The following is a 19,827-nucleotide window of genomic DNA, read 5'->3' on the forward strand; positions in this document are numbered from 1 at the left end:
CTGTCTAGACAGCTGGAAACTGTCACGAGAGATGCTGTTCCTCAGAGAAGTGTTGCTAGGCTCAGTCAGATATTGTTTGTAAAGCAGATGGAAAACCTCAGAACAGCAGCACCGCAGGAACAGAAAACTCATTTTCTGCTAGGAATTTTTTGTTATTGGATAATGTTTTCATCAGGTGACTTTACATCCCTGTAATCCCAGTTACCAGAACAGCCTAATGAAGATTTTGTTAACTGACTTCCATTACTGAAATCCTGAAGCTTTACTTCGTGAGAATAACCAACAGTCCCCAGGTCATTTTTAAACACCTCTGTGCTCTAAACTTGAGTAGAGCAGAGAGCATTTGAGAGCAGTGAAGATCAGGGCTCTTATTCTCAGTGATGGCCAAAGCACTTCCATCTCAGTCACGCAGAAAGCTTCTCTACAGAAGACTGTTCTGCCCCGAGCAGCCTCTAATACACAAGCATCTCATTTTCACTTTCAAATCTGAGTCACTCTTTTCATGAGACGAATTGGCTGAGTTACCCTAGGAGGCCGGATTCTGCCACCCACACCCTGAGCAGCAGTAGGCTGAGCTGCCTGGCTGAAAACCACTTAGGAAGTAGGATACTGTACTTCCTGGCGTGCAAGAAAGTGAGTGAACCAACCTTCAGAAGTTGCTGAAATAGCCTGAGCAAAACTGGATAATTTTAGAGCCCATTTCTGAGAAACTGACACAGGTCAGTTAATACGAAAGTCAGATTCTTGATGAAACACTGATGCCTTCACTTAATTTGCTCAGTCACAACAAGCATTGTGCATGCTTTCATGACACTAATGGCCTTACACTGGTTTTGAGATGTATGGTTATATAGCTGTTCGCTCTGTATTATTGCTCTTCCCCTTTCTCAAAATGTGTATGAAATATCCCACTTAAAGATATTTCCCCAAAAATACAATCATCATCTGCAGCTTAAATGGAAGGTGTAGTAATCGATCAAGAGCCAAATTCTGAACAGACAGATTTGTTATTGTAAAATTTGTCTTTTAATCTTGATGATGCAACCCAAAGGAAGTGGGTAATACAAAGGAAAAGCGTATACCTCCCAGTGTGGCTTTTAATGATTTCATCCCTACTCCGGTAATTGCCAAAATAACATAATTTTGGTGGTCATTAATAGTTCCTCTATTAAAAGTGCGTGTCACAGGCCTATGCTGAAGCTAAATGCGCAATAAGTTGCTCAAACTTCTCCATTATAAAGAAACAGCTCTCACACCTCACAGCAATGGCCCAGTCCTCACTGCGTTAAACCCACAAAGTTACTATGACAGAAAAAATTCGTATAAGGGAATGGCATGCCTAAGTTTACGGTCTGTTTTATTAGACATTCATCTAAATTATGCCCCAGTTATAAGCAAGACTAACTTCTTAAAAAGGACTTAAGGGTTTTGAGACCCTTAGTCCTATTTTCCAAGTGATTTACACACTTAGAAACCTAGAAAAGAACTTTCAAATCATATTTAAACTCCTTAGGTATTTCAGAAAACTTTGTTCCAAACATCCTTGTAGCAAACAGCTCCCTATTTTTTTTTTGTGTTAGTTCTGACTTCTCACCAACATCTGTCACTATGGTCACAATCTCTAATGAGCTTCTAAATTACACCGTGGCATTCTGTATCAAAGAGATCCATTCAGTGACTAAGTGCCTCATCCTGCAAGATGTGAAATACTTCCTACAAGGTGCTGAATGCTCTTAGTTCCCATAAGACAAAAGGCAAGAAACTATTTTTAACATGATTTATTCAAAGAAACCTAGGAACTTTAAAAAGAGATACAAAGGGACAGAGGGATTTCAGCCTGCCTGTTTTACACACTGGAAATCTTTATGCAAAGATGGGAGAACTTTTTTTGCACAGCAGCAAAGCTGTGGCATGCGTTTCTCCAGAGTTGTAGGGCAGGTGGAGAAAAGCACCAGAAAGTAAAGGTCTCAAAGAAATATCACACTTAAGATTGTATTTCTGTTGATTTTTAAGTTAAAAAGGAAGCACATAGTGTTGAGTTTGGGTCATTTATCTGAAGAACACATACAATCAGGTGGTGACTCAGTCCCCTCATATTGCCAGGCTATAATACAGAGTAGCACTGTGTTCCACACCTATATGTGTGTGTGCACATACGCATGCTTTTTCCCTAATGACCACGTTGGACTACTCAGATACTAGTGAGTGGGCAAGTTAATAGCACCAAGCAAGGTTTGCTACCTTTACTATTAGGTACTAATTTCACAACTGTGATCAAACAGTTCTGCAAATGTATACCTACCCCAGCTGGCAACCTCTAGATTTAGACCTATCAGATCTATTTTGCTATTAATTCATCAGGCAGCCGAGATAACTTGTAGTACACCAGTATCCCTAATCAGCTTCTGGTTAGGAGCCATTGTCTCCTAGTAGCTAAGTGAATTAAAGCAGCCCCACAGGCAGGCAACAGACGGAGCAGCAAGGATTTGTACTAGTAGCCTGTTTTCACATTAACACCTCATACTCCATACTGCTCCCCACCCCTCTATCTTTCTAGGAAGACTGGATCCTCACTAAAAATTGCTCACAACACGCACATCCAGAGTCATACTACACACTCCTGTCACTTTCCTCTGTCCACATGGACTGAATTGGGGGTACTGTGTGCTCAGTCAGTCCAGTCTCAGACAAACAAGGATGGAAGAGCAGTCTTTTTTTTGACAGGGTGTACAAATAAATTTTCATGAGATAAGCAACAAAGTGGTGACTCCTAACTGATGACTCAGCTTGCTTTCACTTCTGTTCACCAAGGCTCCTGTGACATGGCTCATGAGAGTAAAGTATTAGTAGGGCTTGATTTATAGGACATGATTTTCTGGGGGTATTCTTGTAGATAAGGATGTGCAGAGCTGATGTCTGCTTTTGAACAGTTGCCACATTTCAAGCCTAAAATAGCTGTGTTTCCCTTGTAATTCTTGTATATGGCCTGCTTTCCACTTCATGTCTGTGAAGTAACTTAAAAAAAAAAGAGAGAAAAGAAAAGAAAAATCAATCAGGACCAAACATGCTATGCACAGTAAACACAAGAGCAATTGTCATCACTGTGCCACTCATAGCATGGCTGGGATCCTAGACTCTATGAGAAGGTGGCTTTACAGTTAAGAACAGTAGAGCAGGACACGAAGTCTGAATTTGTGGCTCTCAGGACCACTGGCAAGCTGTGCAATTTCTTTGGGTGGCAATCATCCAGCTAACCAGACATCTGCTTTGCTGGTGTCTAGACACAAGCTTTGCATGCTAGGCTCTGGTGCTTGCAGAAGCAACTCAGCTCATCCAGAAGTAGATCCCTACATTTGGTCAGGTAAACTTCATATTCCCATCTCCCAGAAAGACTAACTCACTGTGGATGTTTACCATACAGGACACGTGAAGTTAGGCAAGATGATGCCATATTTTGCACTTGACCCCCTTCTGCATACATGGGGACGCTAATGATTCCCCTCTGCTTGCCAAACTCCGCCAAGAATGGCCATCTTTTAACATAGTTTTAGCTTTGGGAAGTGCTAAGTGCTAGGAAGATAACACAGAAGGTGCTGAAAATATATTTGCAAAGACTCAAATGCATCCCTAGGAGGGGGAAATTACTGGAACTAATGTAGTTGGTAATAAGTGGCCATGAGAACTGTATTTCCTGAGGGGACAATTGGAAAAAGCAAGGGGACAACCCTACTTGCAGGGCATCAGACTAGCCCAGAATGAACACAGTTTAACGGTAACATCCTCCTGCTCTTTTCCCAGCTGGGAGAGTCTCCAATACGTGTGTGCATGCAGGCATGTGTGTTTTTTTTTTAATGTGAGCACTAATACCTTTCTAAAGTTCAGTATGACTCAGACTTCTTCCTGAGTGCAGCTGGTTCCAGTCTTTCTTGGAAGGTTTGGAGCAGGAAAGACTAAATGAGCAAACAGACAAACAAGAAAATGATCCAGATAGTAGAGGGAGAGGATAGTATAGCGTTGGCAGGGAACACATATGGGGCGTATGCACCACGGCTTGTCTTCACTTGGCTGCAAGTGTGGCGCAAGGCAGCTTTGCTTACTTTTTTTTTTTTGCCTATGTAGGTGAGCTGTCTGTGAACTGCCCAGGTGAATACATAATGACTCACCCTCAACTCAGGAAATGAGTTAGCCAGTGACTTAAACTGTCTCTTATTTGTACAGTTTTGGCAGGAATTGAAGCACCCCCATTCTAGATACAGTTCATGACAAATCTCTTTTGCTATAATGGTCTTATGGCAAAGAAAAGTTTCTTCCATGAAAAAAATTGATGAACAGTTTTCAAACTTGAAAAGTAAACATGGCTCGATGCAAACAGTTCTCCCTTTGCGGCTGACTGCATACAAGCCTGTTTCCTCTGCTGTTAGAGAGGGAACCAGACAGTGCCCACTGGAGCCTGTATCAGATGTTTGTGTCGGGACCCTGCAGGGCAATCACAACAGGAGTTCTGTGCACAACACAAATCCATACAGGAATTGCGTACAAGACATCACCAAGGATGGACAGGCACAAAACAAGCACTGCCAGTCCCCTATAAGTGAGGGGCACATAGTTACTGGCACTATGGAAGACCCCAGAGAGAGATCCAGCCTCACCTGGGCACTTATCTAAACATCCCAGACAAAGAGAAGGTGGGGTGGGAACAAAGGACAGTCTCTGTCCCGGATGGAAAGCTGAAGATCGAGTGATTAGACAACTTCTTGGGTATCATGCAGAAAACAGTGGTGGAATTCAAATGATAGAGTCTTTTTGCACATCCAGCTTAACCACAAAGCCAGTCTTATTTTTCCAAAGAGCTTGAAGAGGCACACTGGGAAGGCCAGTCTTGGTATCACATGCTAGTTGGCTTCTTGCTTGACTTTGTAAAACAAAGCTTTTACTTTGTTACTCCAGTTCTTTCTTGGGGAAATGAAAGCCAGGAGAGTGCAGGAATTCAACATCAGTCCTAAAATTTGGCCATATCACAATAGCAGTGTTACACTCTACGTCTTATTCTGCGACTATTCCTGTGTAGCAACTGCAAATGTCACCCAGAACTGCTGCTGAACCTTTTCCATGCTGAGTAGTTGATCCATGGAGGTTCTTTCCAAGCTAGCCTTGTTGAACCTCTCATTTCCAAGGCACCAATAAAAATGAAACACTGAAAGCTGTTTCAACTGCAAGTGAAGAGATGCTACCTTTCCTGTCTGTAGTATATAATTGTATTCACTGATCTGCCAACATCACTGCTTAAAATGAAATCTGGAATCCCAGATAATATTACTCTTATGTATCATAGTGACCAAATTATAGGAAAGAAAAAAAAAAGATAATCTCATCAATTACAGACAATAGGACCTATTAGTACTGCTTGCTGTATAGTACAAGTTAACTTCTTTTAAAGCACTGAGAACTTGAGGAAGGGCCATTCCAGAGTCATGACAATATAATATCAGTCAGTTAGATATATTATAACTAGCTGTCTCACTCCTGTCTGAGAGCCAGTATCATCACACTAATGCACAAATGTCTACTTATTGCCCAGACAGTGGAACTGCTCACACGAATAGGGCAATTCAGACTGTAACATACATCCAAGCTACCAGAATTGCTCAGTTGGTAAATAACCTAGCATGCTGGTGACTCAACCGATAAACACGCCCAGAAGCGCACTTCCTTCTGAGCAGTCTTTTGACAATAGACAAAAGGAAAGAAAAACTGAGGTAGAAATCCCAGTCTACTTTGCAAGTTTAGGTTTTCACCTAACACATACACTAGAAGGTTTGACTGGAGTTTGCAGCACCAGTTAAGAGATTCCTGGGTTTTGTTGAAAAATATAATAACCCGAAATTAATCAGGGCACGGAAAGCATTACCACCACCATGTTTAAGTTGATGGGCTTTGGGCATAGGAATTTTTCGGCCTAATAACATCCTGGAAATCACTCAAGTTGGAAAAGTCTCTAGTCCAACCTGCTGCTCAAAGCAGAGTAAACATCAAATTCGAACCAAAACTCAGGGCTGGTCTCAAATACCTCCAAGGATAACCTCTCCAGGCCCCTGTTCAAGTACTCAGCTGGCCTCACAGTGAAACTTTCTCCCTACATCCCTCTGCAATCTCCAACCACAGTGCTGCCCTCATTGGCATGTCCTGCCCACAAGCACTCACCTATCTATCACCCGTTCCACAGAACAACTCCACACATCACAGCAGCTCCTTCATGTGAAGGGCTACCCCCTAGTCCCTGTCTCCCTCTCTCCTGAAGGGCCTGTATCCATGCACCACAGCACTCCAGCCATACAAGCACTCTCTCCGTGTCTCAGGTACTCCCAAAGCATTATCCATCTGCACAGTCATGTGGAGGTCTAGCTTCTCCCATGTTTGTCACATTGTGTAGCTTTGCACACAGGCTTTGAGGTGGGTCCCCCTTTCAGCAGTGTTATTCTTGCCACAGGCTCTCCGGTAGACATCACTCTGCCCTGGGTATTCACCACCTAACTGGCTCCAAAGCCTCGCTTACAGCATCTGTTTCCCTCACTTGGCTCCTGGACACAGTGCCCTGCCCAGACCCTGGGGTCAACAGGCACAAGGAGCCCTTTTGCAGATACCAGAGGGCACAAGCTCCTGGCCTCCCTGGCTTGGACATCTCAGTCTGCCTCTCATCCAGCACCATACCCAGCTGTCTGGGGCTCAAACACTTACCTCCAGAAGATCTCTGCAAAGGGTTTGGTGTCTCCAGTTCACCCTCCCTCATGCTATGCAGCCCCAACATCTCCACCCCCCAGTAACTTGTTGCTTCAAGCAAAGCAGGGCTCCCATGGGCCAGGGGCAGCCACTCCCTACAAAAAGCACCAGGCCTTCCTGTGACCCAGCTCCTCCAGCAGCCCCCTCTTCCCAGGGCACAGGAACAGCCAGGCCCCAGCTGGGCACCAAGTCCCCCAGGAGAGCCCCACCAAGACTGCTGCAGGGCCCAACACCACTTGAAGCAGGATTTCCAGCCCCCCTCACACCACTGCTCTGCAAACTGCTGAAGTTGCTATTTGCTGAGGTCTGGGAGCACAGCCACAGCATATCCCCATGACTATAGCCTTACCCAGCAGGAAAACATGGGACCCAGGTGCAGGCCCTTATAATCACAAATCCACAATTGGGGAACACCTAACAGCTGCTGTCAGCTGCAGGCACCCCCAGAAGCAACTAGAAGAAGCACTCTCAATTTAAGGAAAGCAGAACCTGATTGAAAAAGTCAATGAACAAATCCCACAAAGAGCTGTCAAGGGTAGGAAGGGAGGAATAATAAAAAAATGTCGCCCAAAAGCTCTCCCTCAAAACTTCACACAACAGAAAAGCTGCTAAAAAAACAAAAAGCCTCTCCCAAAACTATAAAAGCTCCTGCACCTAAATGAATAAACTAAACAAAAATGCCATAAAGAAACTCCAAAAATGGGGACCCCCCAAAAAAAACCTGCCAAAAGACTGATGGAAAAAAAGGATGAAAAGCTGAAAGGAAAAAAATCCAAACAACCTGATAAAAAATGGAAAGTGACTGCTCTCCAAAAAAGGCAGGGGGAAGCACTAAGTTGCTGAAAAATACACCAACAATAATGCCACTAACAAAACCTCCTCCAGCAAAAAAACACCAGCGGAACATCCCTCCCCCCAAAACTAACAGCAGCCTTACTAGGCACAAGTCTCTGCTGAGCTCCCACTTACCTGCTGAATAGCTGACCCCAGCAGATCACTCCTTTCTCAGCAGACTATATAACCTACAAGGGGTAAATAATGCTAAGAAACAGATCCAAATCACAGTGGATTTTTGGTCAAACCCTAAAATGAGTTATGTTTGGTCAAATTATGCACCATGAATTTTGTCACACTGTATTACAGCACTGAACTGAAGGTAACTAAATGCCAGCGGAAGGATCCCAGGCTATACAACTGACAAAGGTTACATTCCAGGGAGCTGTATTTTTAAGGAGTTACTTGGGACTTCAGCTGTATACATGGCTTGTGTGGGAATGAATTTCACACTCTAAATGTGACTATAATCCCGACGGCAAATGGTATCTGTGTGTGGTCTGTACATTGTGTGGTGGTGCCCAAAACTGCCAGTGAAAACAATGCTCACAAGTTTCAGGCATTGCCTAGTGTTGTTGCTAAGCATGAAGCTCTTCGTGACTGTAACTCGACAATGATTGCACGCCGGAAGAACGTTGCACAGATGACTTCATGAAACAAAATTAAGAGTCATACATAAGAGAGGACATTGCCACAGCTCTGGCGTAATTAGGAGCCATCACCATCAAATACAGGAAATTGGCACATCTGCTTTTTCAGGCTGTTGATCCAACAGTGCATTGTGCACACTGTCAAGGGGAGTTCTGCTGCAGCTTGCTAGCTCTGCAAAGCTGTCTTTGCATAAATATTTACATAATTTTCCCCAAACAGCAGTATAAGTGGTATTTTTATCATTTATCCTCCCAATTCTTATTTTCCCTTTCTATTCCTAGGCCTGTGAGGGAAGCATTGACTTTACATTGTAATGCTCTCTTTCTCCTTTCCATCCCCAAAGAGGTCAGGCTAGATAAACACTAGTAACTTTTTAACCAGTATAACCCAAAGTGAAACAAAAGTTACATTTCTGTTTGGATGTACTCTACCAGGGGTTTGATCCTTCTCTTTATAGAGTCAATCATGAAACTGTAGCAAATTCATTAGCTGCAGGATCAGGAGTTGCTTTGTATCTGCTTGTGCATTTTTTTCTTTTTTTCTTCAGGCACCTGCTCAGAAATCCATTGCCCTTTCAATGCATTGCTCTTCGTGGAGAGTTTACTGTCTGTTTCATTCCTCCTTCTCCTCTGGCTGTGTAGTTGTTTCCTGAGAAGACCAAAAAGGGTCACTAAAACTCTAGAGTTGTGCTAAAATCCCATCCTAAGTTATCCCTCCATGCTGCTCTGAGCCAGCAGTGGCTCTCGGGACAGAGTGTGAGCTTGATGTTTTCTATCACAGTCTTTTGCTCTCCCAGGCCTGGATAGATTTATTTTTATTCTGTGCTGATTTGCACCAGGACAGCACCCTTGCTTCTTTGTTTTCATTCCCTCTGGTCACCAGGAGCAGAGTGGAAACTAACAGTTCTGCAAAAGGTGCCTTGTGCTTCTGAGCAGCGAACCAGTCAGCAGATAATCATACTGGAAAATAAGGGAGCCTTTTCCACCAATGCTGAGACCACAAATGAATATCAATTATTATCCCTGGCTGATCTGGACAAACAATGGTCCAATATGCACATAGTGAAAGAACTCCATATTCTCACACTTTTAGCTTCTCTCATCCAACATATTGCCAGTGTCTAGGTTTTCTGGGTTTTGGAGTTGAGAGGGTTTTTTATGTGCTTTGGGGTCTATCACAAACACAAACAAACAAAAAAAAGGGGTATCACAAACTATTGCATTGTCTCCAAAAGGAATGATTACTCAGGAATTCTGAACTTGCATAATTCCCAGATTTGTCTAGACAGGTAGTTTCCATCTGGATGATACATGCAAAAACACATACTAACATGAGAGTTCCTGTGTTACTTAATGCTACTGTTTTTGTTTATTCATTTATACACTCATTTATCAAATGAGCATAGTCTCCTGGGCAACATCTGCAAAGGGAAAAAAAGGATTTGCGTTGCTAATCCTCCAGCAACTCTTGTATGACCCCCTGCATAATGTATAACTTTTGGAATCGCATTATTTTCTACTTTCTTTTGCAAGGTATGAGACTTGCATGTGTTGTTTATATCCTGTGATGGGACAAGAGAAATATTTCATATGAGGTGCCTAGAATCAAGCACTGTTTTAAACTGGAACAGCTCAAGGGACTGCGTTAGTGTCACCTTGTCCTTCAGTTTGTACAGCTCCATGTGGCAGAGTCTCTCAAAGAGCTCTCTGGTGCCCGCAGCCACGTTACCTGCAGCCATCGTGTCAGATCAAGAAGGTGGTACGTTATATTCTTGAAACAGCCTCTTAAGTATCACTGCAGCCATGAAAGGTGCTCTAGCACACAGGCTGAACAGGCCTCTCTGAAACCGTGAAAAGGGCCAGGGAGCCTTAAGCTCTCCTGTGTCATTTTGCTCCTGTAGCACGTGGCAGAATGCCAAATCTGAACCTTAATCAGAATGTATATTTAACTCATTAGAACTGCAGCCACACATGAAGTTGAATTTCTCCCAGGCAAAATTTTGGCAATATTTGAGCATCCTCTAGAAAGCAGTACATCTCACAATTGCTGTTCAGAGGTATCCTGGACAAGAATTGACTTTAAGGAGCAACAAAGACCACCCAACCCTTTGCAGTCTATAGGAAAAACAGCTCCTCCATTTACTGACCCACTGTTGATTTTGCTTAAGCCAGATGACCTCCTCATCTAATGGCAGGGCCAGGCTTTCAGTTGGGTTGCATTAAAGTTACAGGTGGATTTTTTGCTCCAACTACTTAGTTCTGAAATAAGCTGAGTTCAGTTTGGCACAAATGCAGTTTGTCTAAAGCCTTCCCTAACACTCTGGGCCAAAAAGAAGGTGTGGATGGGTGGATCTTAAGGGAGAACATGTGGGGAAATTATCTACAAGCCCTGAAGAAAAAGAAAGGAGTTGTATAATCCCAGATGTGTTCTAAACTGTATTGTTTGCTACTTTCTCCGTAATAAATCTTGGCAGTGAATTTTTGTTGATCTATGCATCAACCTTCCACATGAACATTTTTGCTGCTAGTGCTAGATTATTTTTAAGCTGTGTGCAGAAGTTGTGTTTTAAATGATCAGTGATTTCCCTCCTCTAGAATCAACGAACACCTTCTTTTAATTATTTGTATATTGCATACAGGAATAAAGGATCCTTTAAAGAAGTACAAATACTCTTTTTCTGCCTTTTCAATCTACCATAGCCAAAATATGACCCCTCAGTGTGGGGTGAGAAGTCCTCAAATCAAAAAAAACCCTGAGTTTTCTTTTCATGAGCATTCATTTGTTAAAGCACATAAATAGAGGCCTGCCTGTAAATATGGGGTTCAACTGATTGCCTTCCACAGAACAAAGAAAATGCTTAAAATTAAATAAGTTGTTAAGTACTTTTCTTATATCAGGGCCATCCACTGGAAAGTTTCCCAGTTTATGACGGATATTGTAATCTGCAAGGTTCAAGCTGACCATGTCCCTAAGCTGGGAAATGCTGTGCAGCCCTAAGACTAGTGGTGCTGAAAAGAATAAACTTGCTTGCTTGAGTGGGTTGGCCATCCAAAGTCAGGATGGGTGACCTGAGGTTCCTGCAAAGGCAGGAGCATGGACTCATCACTGCATTTCCTACTGTGCAGTGGTCTGCCTGCAAAATGTGTCAACAGGATAAAATAATGCCAGACCCACCCTTCCTTCACCAGACTAAAACCAGGCAGAAATGAAACACAACCCTGTAATTTTGGGGATGTAAAAAGGCCTGGAGAGGACCAGCTGGCTTTAGATGCTTGAAGAAACTTTAGATAAGCACATGTTTTGGGAGATGCTTCCTCTACATGGTCTCTCCAAATGCTGTCAGCCTTATGAATACCAAATGCACCCGAGACTGGCAGTTAGGTAGTTTCTCCCTGGTTCCTTTGTTTTCCCTCTTGTCCCGTCCCAGCCACTGCTTGTGAATATCATGTCACAGGAATCAACTGTAAAAGATGTTCTTGCACTGGTGAGCTCCATGCAAGATCGATGGGAGAGTAAACAAAGGGGACTTTTTATTACTCTGGATGTGGAACCAAACACAAAGTGACTCACCCAGCGTGAGGATGAAGGTGGACAGCAAGTCCGGGTCCCCTGGCACAGGCAAGAGCATTAGGAATCCTCTCCCCTCATTGTAACATGACTTTCTCTCATTTTGGCATCCTAATATCCCCCAATTCAGCTCCTTGGATACAAGCAAGTATCTCTATGGGTACTAAAGGGAGCAGCAAGTGTCCAGCTTAACTAGGGTCTTGCAGCATTTCTGAATTTAGCTCCATGAGTCTGTCTTTCTGATGGATTTCTATATAAGCTATTTTTCTTTGAACTGTTCTTCCTGTTAGGGTAATCACACAGTGAAAAATGCCTACCTTTATGGGGTTAAACTGCTAAGTTTAGCTTAAGTTTTACTTAGCACTTGATGGCTCCTGTAGTGGTGAATAAAGAAGGGAATCACAGAATCACAGAATGACAGAATCACTGAGGTTGGAAGGGACCTCTGGAGATCATCTAGTCCAACCCTCCTGCTCAAGCAGGGTCACCTAGAACATGTTGCACAGGATCGCACCCAGGCGGGTTTTGAATATCTCCAGAGAAGGAGACTCCACAACCTCTCGGGGCAACCTCTTCCAGTGCTCTGTCACCCTCACAGTGAAAAAGTTTTTCCTCATGTTCAGATGGAATTGTCTGTGTTTCAGTTTGTGCCTGTTGCCTCATGTCCTGTCACTGGGCACCACTGAAAAGAGTCTGGTCCCATCCTCTTGACACCTTCCCTTCAGATACTTGTACACATTGATAAGATCTCCTCTCAGCCTTCTCTTCTCCAGGCTAAACTCTCTCAGCCTTTCCTCATAAGAGAGATGTTCCAGTCCCCTAATCACCTTTGTGGCCCTTTGCTGGACTCGCTCCAGTAGCTCCATGTCTCTCTTGTACTGGGGAGCCCAGAACTGGACACAGCACTCCAGATGTGGCCTCAGCAGGGCTGAGTAGAGGGGGAGAATCACCTCCCTCCACCTGCTGGCAACACTCTTCCTGATGCACCCCAGGATACCACTGGCCAACAAGGGCACAGTGCTGCCTCATGCTTAACTTGGTGTCCACCAGCACTCCCAGGGCCTTCTCCACAGAGCTGCTTTCCAGCAGGTCAACCCCCAACCTGTACTGGTGCATGGAGTTATTCCTCCCCAGGTGCAGGACCCTGCACTTGCCTTTGTTGAACTTCATGAGGTTCCTCTCCGCCCACCTCTCCAGCCTGTCCAGGTCTCTTTGAATGGCAGCACAGCCCTCTGGGGTATCAGCCACTCCTCCCAGTTTTGTATCGTCAGCAAACTTGCTGAGGGTGCACTCTGTCCCTTCATCCAGGTCATTGATGAAGAAGTTGAACAAGACTGGACCCAGTACTGACCCCTGCGGGACACCGCCAGCTACAGGCCTCCAACTAGACTCTGCACCGCTGATCACAATCCTCTGAGCTCTGCCATTCAGCCAGTTCTCAGTCCACCTCACTGTCCACTCATCTAGCCTGCACTTCCTCAGCTTGTCTATGAGGATGTTATGGGAGACAGTGTCAAAAGCCTTGCTGAAGTCAAGGTAGACAACATCCACTGCTCTCCCCTCATCTACCCAGCCAGTCATTCCATCATAGAAGGCTATCAGATTGGTTAGGCATGATTTCCCCTTGATGAAGCCATGCTGACTACTCCTGATCACTTTCTTGTCCTCCACATGCTTGTAGATGGCCTCCAGGATGAGCTGCTCCATCACCTTTCTAGGGATGCAGGCGAGGCTGACTGGCCTGTAGTTCCCTGGGTCCTCCTTCTTGCCCTTTTTGAAGACTGGGGTGACATTGGCTTTCTTCCAGTCTTCAGGCACCTCTCCTGTTCTCCATGACCTTTCAAAGATGATGGAGAGAGGCTTAGCAATAACATCCGCCAGCTCCCTCAGCACTCGAAAGAGGTGAGAGAGACAACTGAATAGTGAGTTCTGAGAATTAGGAAAGGAGGCCTCCAGGCAGTTGTGCAAATGAAGCCAAACAAATGTAACTAGCCACAAGCTATTCCTCTGTACCTCGGTGCCCATCTTTGTCTCATGTAACCGTTTCAGCAAAACAGGCTTGATTTATGTGCTACTTCAGCATAAACCACAGAAGAGAAGAGGAATTCACACACTTGGAAACAAGAAAAGAGCAAACTATGGCTACCACAAATCTCCACTTGGCAGGGAAGGTCATTCCAAAAACAGTTGGTCACATGCATTTGAGGTAAAATTTCTAACAGCTGGATAATATGACACGTATTCCCAGGCGAGACAAACACTCCCAGGGCTCTGGGCTGACTTGTGTAGCTCTGAAGGCCAATGTGCAGAGTTGTTTTGATAACTCTTAGGATGCCTGCTCTGCTACATCAGAGGCATCTGCAGAGAGAGAGGCCAGCATTGCTCAGCGTTTCTTAAATGTAACGGATTATGAGCCTTTCCTTTATTTGGGTCTTTGACAATGCACAGCCTGCTCAGTCCTTAATCTTCTGTGTTTTGTGCATCCACAGGGACTGTAAAATACAGTTTACTTACCCTTTGGCCTTGCTAGTTCAAAAACATTAACAACTTTGTGAGCCAGATCTTCAGCTGATATAAACCATTGTTGGTCCATGGACTTTTGTGAAATTTCCAGATTACATCATACCGAGACTTGGATTTGCATTCTGAATGGCACTGGAGAATGTATTCTGACATCGATATGTCAGGTCACAGCACTTTGCACACAGGAAACTATCCCAAGACAGCAGGAGATGCAACAAAATGAAAGAAGAGAATATCTCCAGTGGGCTGCCTTGGACTACAACTTTCCCTGCTCTTAGGAAGAGGCCTAAGATCCTTTCTGGCACAGGCCATAGGCCTGATTCACCTACAAGGCCTGTAAAAGCCACATGAGCCTTGGCAGGTCATTGTCATGATTAAAAAAAAAAAGTTCCATTATGTTTGTGCAGTTGAAACTTCAATTACTGGTAGACTAAGATTTACAGATACGGTAGGACTGAAATCTAAGTAAATTTTATTTTTGTATATTTCATGTACTTCATTTTTGTAAAGCTCTTTTTAATCATCCTGTTCTAACTGCCTGACAGAGCCGCTTCATCTGACTGTTTTATTTGTGCTGAAAGCAAAATTAAATGATTTAGAAAGGAAAAAAATATATATTATAATGCCAGTATGGATTCGACAATAAATTTGTTTGGGGTTTAATATATGACACATGCCTATACATGGGGAATGCTGACAACAATCTGCAATCCTCAAGTCCTTCTTTCTATAAGAAATAACATTTGTTTAAATGATTAAGGTTGTTCATAGGTCTGCATTAGGGAAAACAGAAATTATTTGTTTGATCTCACAATAGTGGAACTGTGCTGTGATTCTATCTAACAAGAAAATACTTCAAAATTCTGTGTGAAGTACTGTCGTTCCAAGAGCCAATTCAACATGGGAAACCTTTTTGTTAGAAGTGACAAGGAGAAGATGGATGTTAAAGATATCAACTTTGCCAGCTTATCATTGGCTGACTGACACAGGATTCTTCTTGTATTTTATCATGCGTGAAGAAGAAAGATGTTGACTCAAAGGCAGAGACTCAATGGGGATAACAAATATCAATCCACCATACTGTCTATTTTTCTCACCTATCAATGACATTTTGTCTAAATGCTCATGCTATCTGCATTCTCCTGAGTTGTATGCCAGCCTCTGTATCTGCAGTAAAACAGCAATCCCATTATGAAAGCTTGCAGTAAGCCATGTTTTTGTAATAGCCACATCACTTCAGCTCTTGTGGGAAAGAAGTATAACAGATATGCTTCTCTTGTGAATTTTTTTCAGTAACTGTTGCTCTTGAATCAAAGATGCACTTTGTTTCACCTCCTTGTATAAATGACTATCAACTTTAAGACATGGTGTTGCGGTTTAGTGGCTGGAGCACTAGCCTCACTGCTAGGAAACTTGCAGTGCCTGTTACAAGCACAGCACGCACCAAGAGCAGCAGGGCCTGCCGTGGGATGCTTGGGAAACAGTTTGAGGTTACGGCAGCTTGGAGTGGTCTCCTGGCAGCCCTGAAACCCAGACCAGCTGCACTCGCGTGCACCCCCCCCCCGACGCTTCCTAAGAGGATATATCCCCCTGCTATTCTCACCCCTATTCCTGCTGATCAGGCCTCATGAGGGGGCCCCGCAATGTCTACACCAAGGGCGTTTCTTCCCGGGAGATTCTTAAAGCTCCTATACCTGTATATACGAAGATCCTAGCAGGATGAGGAATTCCCTCATGTGGATCAGCTGTATTGTCTAAGATCAACTAAAACTGCTCCGTGCTTCATTTTCCTAGTTTGTCTGTCTGTCTGCATGAGGAGTGTCTATCCGAGGTATGCCTATACAAAATGCTGTGCAGGAGCCAACCAGTAACAGACTGCAACTAGAGGGGCTGAAACTTACCACCGTGTGTCCTTGAGAAGTACAGCCGGCCACAAAAATGATGCAGGAGTCGCTGATGATCCCATGGTGTCTGAGCGGGAAGAATCTTCTCTAGCTTAAAGAACAGAAAAGATTAAACACAAAAAGGAAAATTTGCTTCGCCAGTGGGTGCAGCCTAGAGGCCAGGGGAACCCTGTGAAAAAATTAAATTAAAAATAGACAATGAAACAGTGACTGTAGAAAGGGAAATGCATATAAGATGGTCCACCTAAGAAACCAGATATTTTCTATGAGAAAAAAAAAAAAAAGAGAATCTTGGGAATGAATGGTAGGGTTCCAGGTAATATCCTCTACACAGCCCAAAAGTTCCATAAAACATTAATTTAATAAAAGCCACAAGGCCATGACAGCCTACTGCCAGTCACAAACTCATATTGATTCATGAATAATTTATTTGGCAGTTGATGGGGAAGAAAGAGTAATTTCTGGGGGATTTTTGTCTTGGTAAATTGCTCACCCTCTGACCAGTTCCACTGCAAACCATTCATTTCAGAATTGTCAGCTACTGAGGGAAACATGTTTTTTTCTCATAAGGCATGTGGCACCTTTGAACTGTGTTTTATCTTTCCACAGTTGGACAGCCGTATTGACTCAATGCTCCTGTGATTGATATTATGATGGGAGACAGGTTTTTGGTAAATTTGAGAGCTCTAGCAAATGTGATAGTCCCTCTTATTACTTTGCTAGTAAGATGCAACTTAACACATTGAAGACAGAATGCTCAGCTTAGCCCTAATGTGAAGGCTGTTGAGATCTTTGGCGCTTGAGAGCCCTGTGTCCCTGCATCATGACCATGAATGTGGTTTACTGTAAATTAAAACTGCTGCAAGTAGATGCTATTAAAACAAAGTTGGGTGCATATTAAGTGGTGAAAAAATGAATACTAATTTTATGTCAAATCCTGTTAATCACTTGTCACATAGTGTTTGTGGCATAAAGTCCAGAAACAAAATAAAGAAATAGAGGCTAGACATTTATTTTTAACTTCAGAGATAATTTTGGTTTATGTAGCTTGTCATATGACCATAATTTTTCATCAAAGAAAATTCACACATCTTTTTAGCCTGCAGATAATATTTTAAGATTATTAAGTATGTTTGAACTTCCTGTTAAAATCTGAAACCACAGATGGAAAAATCTGAAAGATAACATTCTTGTAGCATAAAGTGACGCTTTCTACAGTGCCTCATGTTCACTGTGAAGGATCCAGCTTATGTTTCAAACCAAATGTTTGCTCTATATTTAGCTTTGCAAAGTCCATTGTAAATCACTGTATTTTGGTGGTTACCACGTGCACAGTCCCAGAGCAACAGTTTGGCTCTATTGTAGCTAGTTTCTAAAACAGAGAAAAATGCCTTACTTGTACAGTTGTAAAGTGAATTGCATATACATACAAAAGAATTGTGATAGCAGGACATATATAGTGAATGTGAACATGTGTGCAATTCCTACATTTTCTAAAACAATACAGAATTTACTGCTCCGTTTTTAGCTGACTGCTGATTTAGAAAAAAAGTCGAACGTTCAGCACCCCTGGAAAAGAACCCTAAGATGAACGCTCAAAAGCTGAAATATTAATTTATATTAAAAAAAAAAAAGAGGAATGCAGTAGCTTCTTGGTTAAATCTGCTCAATGAGCAGCTGACATAAACTCACTTAATGGACAGGTTGAGTTTCAAATCTCAGTGAGGAAGTTGGTTAGATTAATGTAACAGAGATGACGCCTGTCCTCCAGAAGAATGAAAAGCTTAGAGAGCCACGGTTTTGTTTTAATTAAGAGTTTTCAGTGGTAGTATGGAAAAAAATATTTCTAGCGTGTTGTAATCAGTTTGGCCAGCTCTTGTGGGTTTTTAAACTTTGTGCAAGCCAAGCTGAAACCAGATGGGGCTGGGGACGTTTCTGCTCCCCCGGCGACCACAACAGTGGTGGGTTTCACAAAGCTCGGGCTCGATGAGGCTCGACTTCTCCAAAACTCACCTCTCACCTCTCAGTTTCGAACCGGTGTCCTCAGTAACGGGGCTCACCCTGCCGAAAAGACCCGAGGCAGGAAGGAAAGCGATGCGTTTTTGCCCCCCGCGCCCGCTGAGCTGGGACCCCCGGCGGGGGAGGGGGGGGGCTGCCGCAGGGCCCCGGTGGCCGCGGGCCGGCCCCGTCACCCCGGGGACACCGCCGGGAGGCCGCCGCCTGCCGGGGAGGCGCCTGTGGCGGCGGCGGCGGCGGCGGCGGGGGGAGGGGACCGGGCCGCCGCGGGGTCGCCATTGCCGAAGTTGCGGGTGGCCGCCAGCGGCGGGCGGGTGAGGGACGGAGGGAGGGAGGGAGGCGGGCCGCGCCACAGAGGCGCGGAGGGGCGCGCCGAGCCCGCCCGCCCGCCCGCGGCCCCGGCCCCGGCCCCGGCCCCCGCCTCAGGCACAGCCGCCGCCGCCGCCGCTGACGGGCGGGGAGGGCCGGGCCGGGCCGGGCGAGCCGCGGCGGCGGGCGAGGGGCGGCCACTTCAGCACCGCCCGCGCCCGCTGAGCGGCAGGACGGCAGCGCCGGGCCCGCGCCTCTCCCCGCCGCCGCCGCCGCCGCCGCCGCCGCCGCCGCCGCCGCGCGCGGGGCCGCGTCCCGCGCCCGCTCGCCGCCCCGGGGGCCCCATGGCCGCGCCCGCGCCCCGGCGCCGGGGGCGCCTCGCCCCCCGCGGCCCGGCTTGGCTGCTGCTGCTGCCGCTGCTGCCCGCCGCCGCCCCGGCCCCCGAGGGGCCGTCGTGCCACGGCGCCTTCGACATGTACTTCGTGCTGGACAAGTAAGGGCTGCGCGGCGGGGACGGCGCCTGCGGGCGGTGCTTTTGTTGCCGGCGGGAGGTGCGGGCGCGCGGCCGTTAGAGCCGTTGCGGGGAGCCGTTGGCGGGCGGCGCGGTTGGGGGGGGGGAAGGAGGCGCGCGGGGCTGTGTGGCGCGCGCGGCGCCGACCGTTACGGACCAACGGCCGCCTTCGCCGCGGCCGCGCGCTGCGCTGCGCTGCGCTGCGCTGAGGGGGCGCGGCGGGAGCCCGCAGCCGTGGCGGGAGCGCCGTGCTCGGGCCGCGCTGTGCGGCGGCCCCGGGGGAGGAAAGTTTCGCCTCGCGAGCGCCCGAGCGCGGAGCCCGAGCGTCGCCGCGGCAGCAAGCTACGCGGATGCGGTGCCGGAGTGCGTGGCTTTGCCTAACGTCCGTATTGAGGCAGAAAGCAGCGGAATAAGGAGGCGCAGAAAGTTTTTAGCCTTTGCAAACCGTTTCTTTTTTACACTCTCAAAGTCATGCCGAAGATCAGGGTGTTTCTTTTAGTCCCCCCCCCGCGTTCACAGAAACTGTAAAGTTCCTGGAAAAAAAAACCTTGATTTTAGCGAAGCTGCGTTTTCTGACCAAAAGTATATCCGTGGACATTTTTCAGTCAGCCTGAGCAACCGGCAGCATCTGCCACCCCTCCCCCGCAACAGCTGTTGATTATCATGTTTTTAATAGGGAGGTTTGTACATAACAAGTCACCGTCAGCACGCTGGCGTTTGCGGGTGGGGAGAGAG

At 45.6% G+C, this 19,827-nt stretch overlaps 1 protein-coding gene and 1 long non-coding RNA gene across 2 annotated transcripts in view; one reads left to right on the forward strand and one right to left on the reverse strand.

The window, feature by feature from the left end:
• Positions 1–1,799: 1,799 nt before the first annotated feature.
• LOC106484913 (uncharacterized) lies at positions 1,800–16,720 on the reverse strand. Its single transcript, XR_001292637.2, has 3 exons — positions 16,254–16,720; positions 3,868–3,950; positions 1,800–3,015 (listed from the first exon to the last, which is right to left on the reverse strand). It is a non-coding gene; the product is annotated as an uncharacterized lncRNA (long non-coding RNA).
• A 2,194-nt stretch (positions 16,721–18,914) lies between these two features.
• Positions 18,915–19,827, forward strand: part of ANTXR2 (ANTXR cell adhesion molecule 2) — a 123,574-nt gene continuing 122,661 nt past the window's right edge. Inside the window, exon 1 of the mRNA XM_067297454.1 lies at positions 18,915–19,074. Within this exon, the coding sequence (XP_067153555.1) occupies positions 18,926–19,074 (149 nt within the window). The 5' untranslated portion in view covers positions 18,915–18,925. The remainder of the gene's footprint in view (positions 19,075–19,827) is intronic.

The sequence above is a fragment of the Apteryx mantelli genome, chromosome 5 (genome assembly GCF_036417845.1).
Source record: "Apteryx mantelli isolate bAptMan1 chromosome 5, bAptMan1.hap1, whole genome shotgun sequence".
Taxonomy (NCBI): domain Eukaryota; kingdom Metazoa; phylum Chordata; class Aves; order Apterygiformes; family Apterygidae; genus Apteryx; species Apteryx mantelli.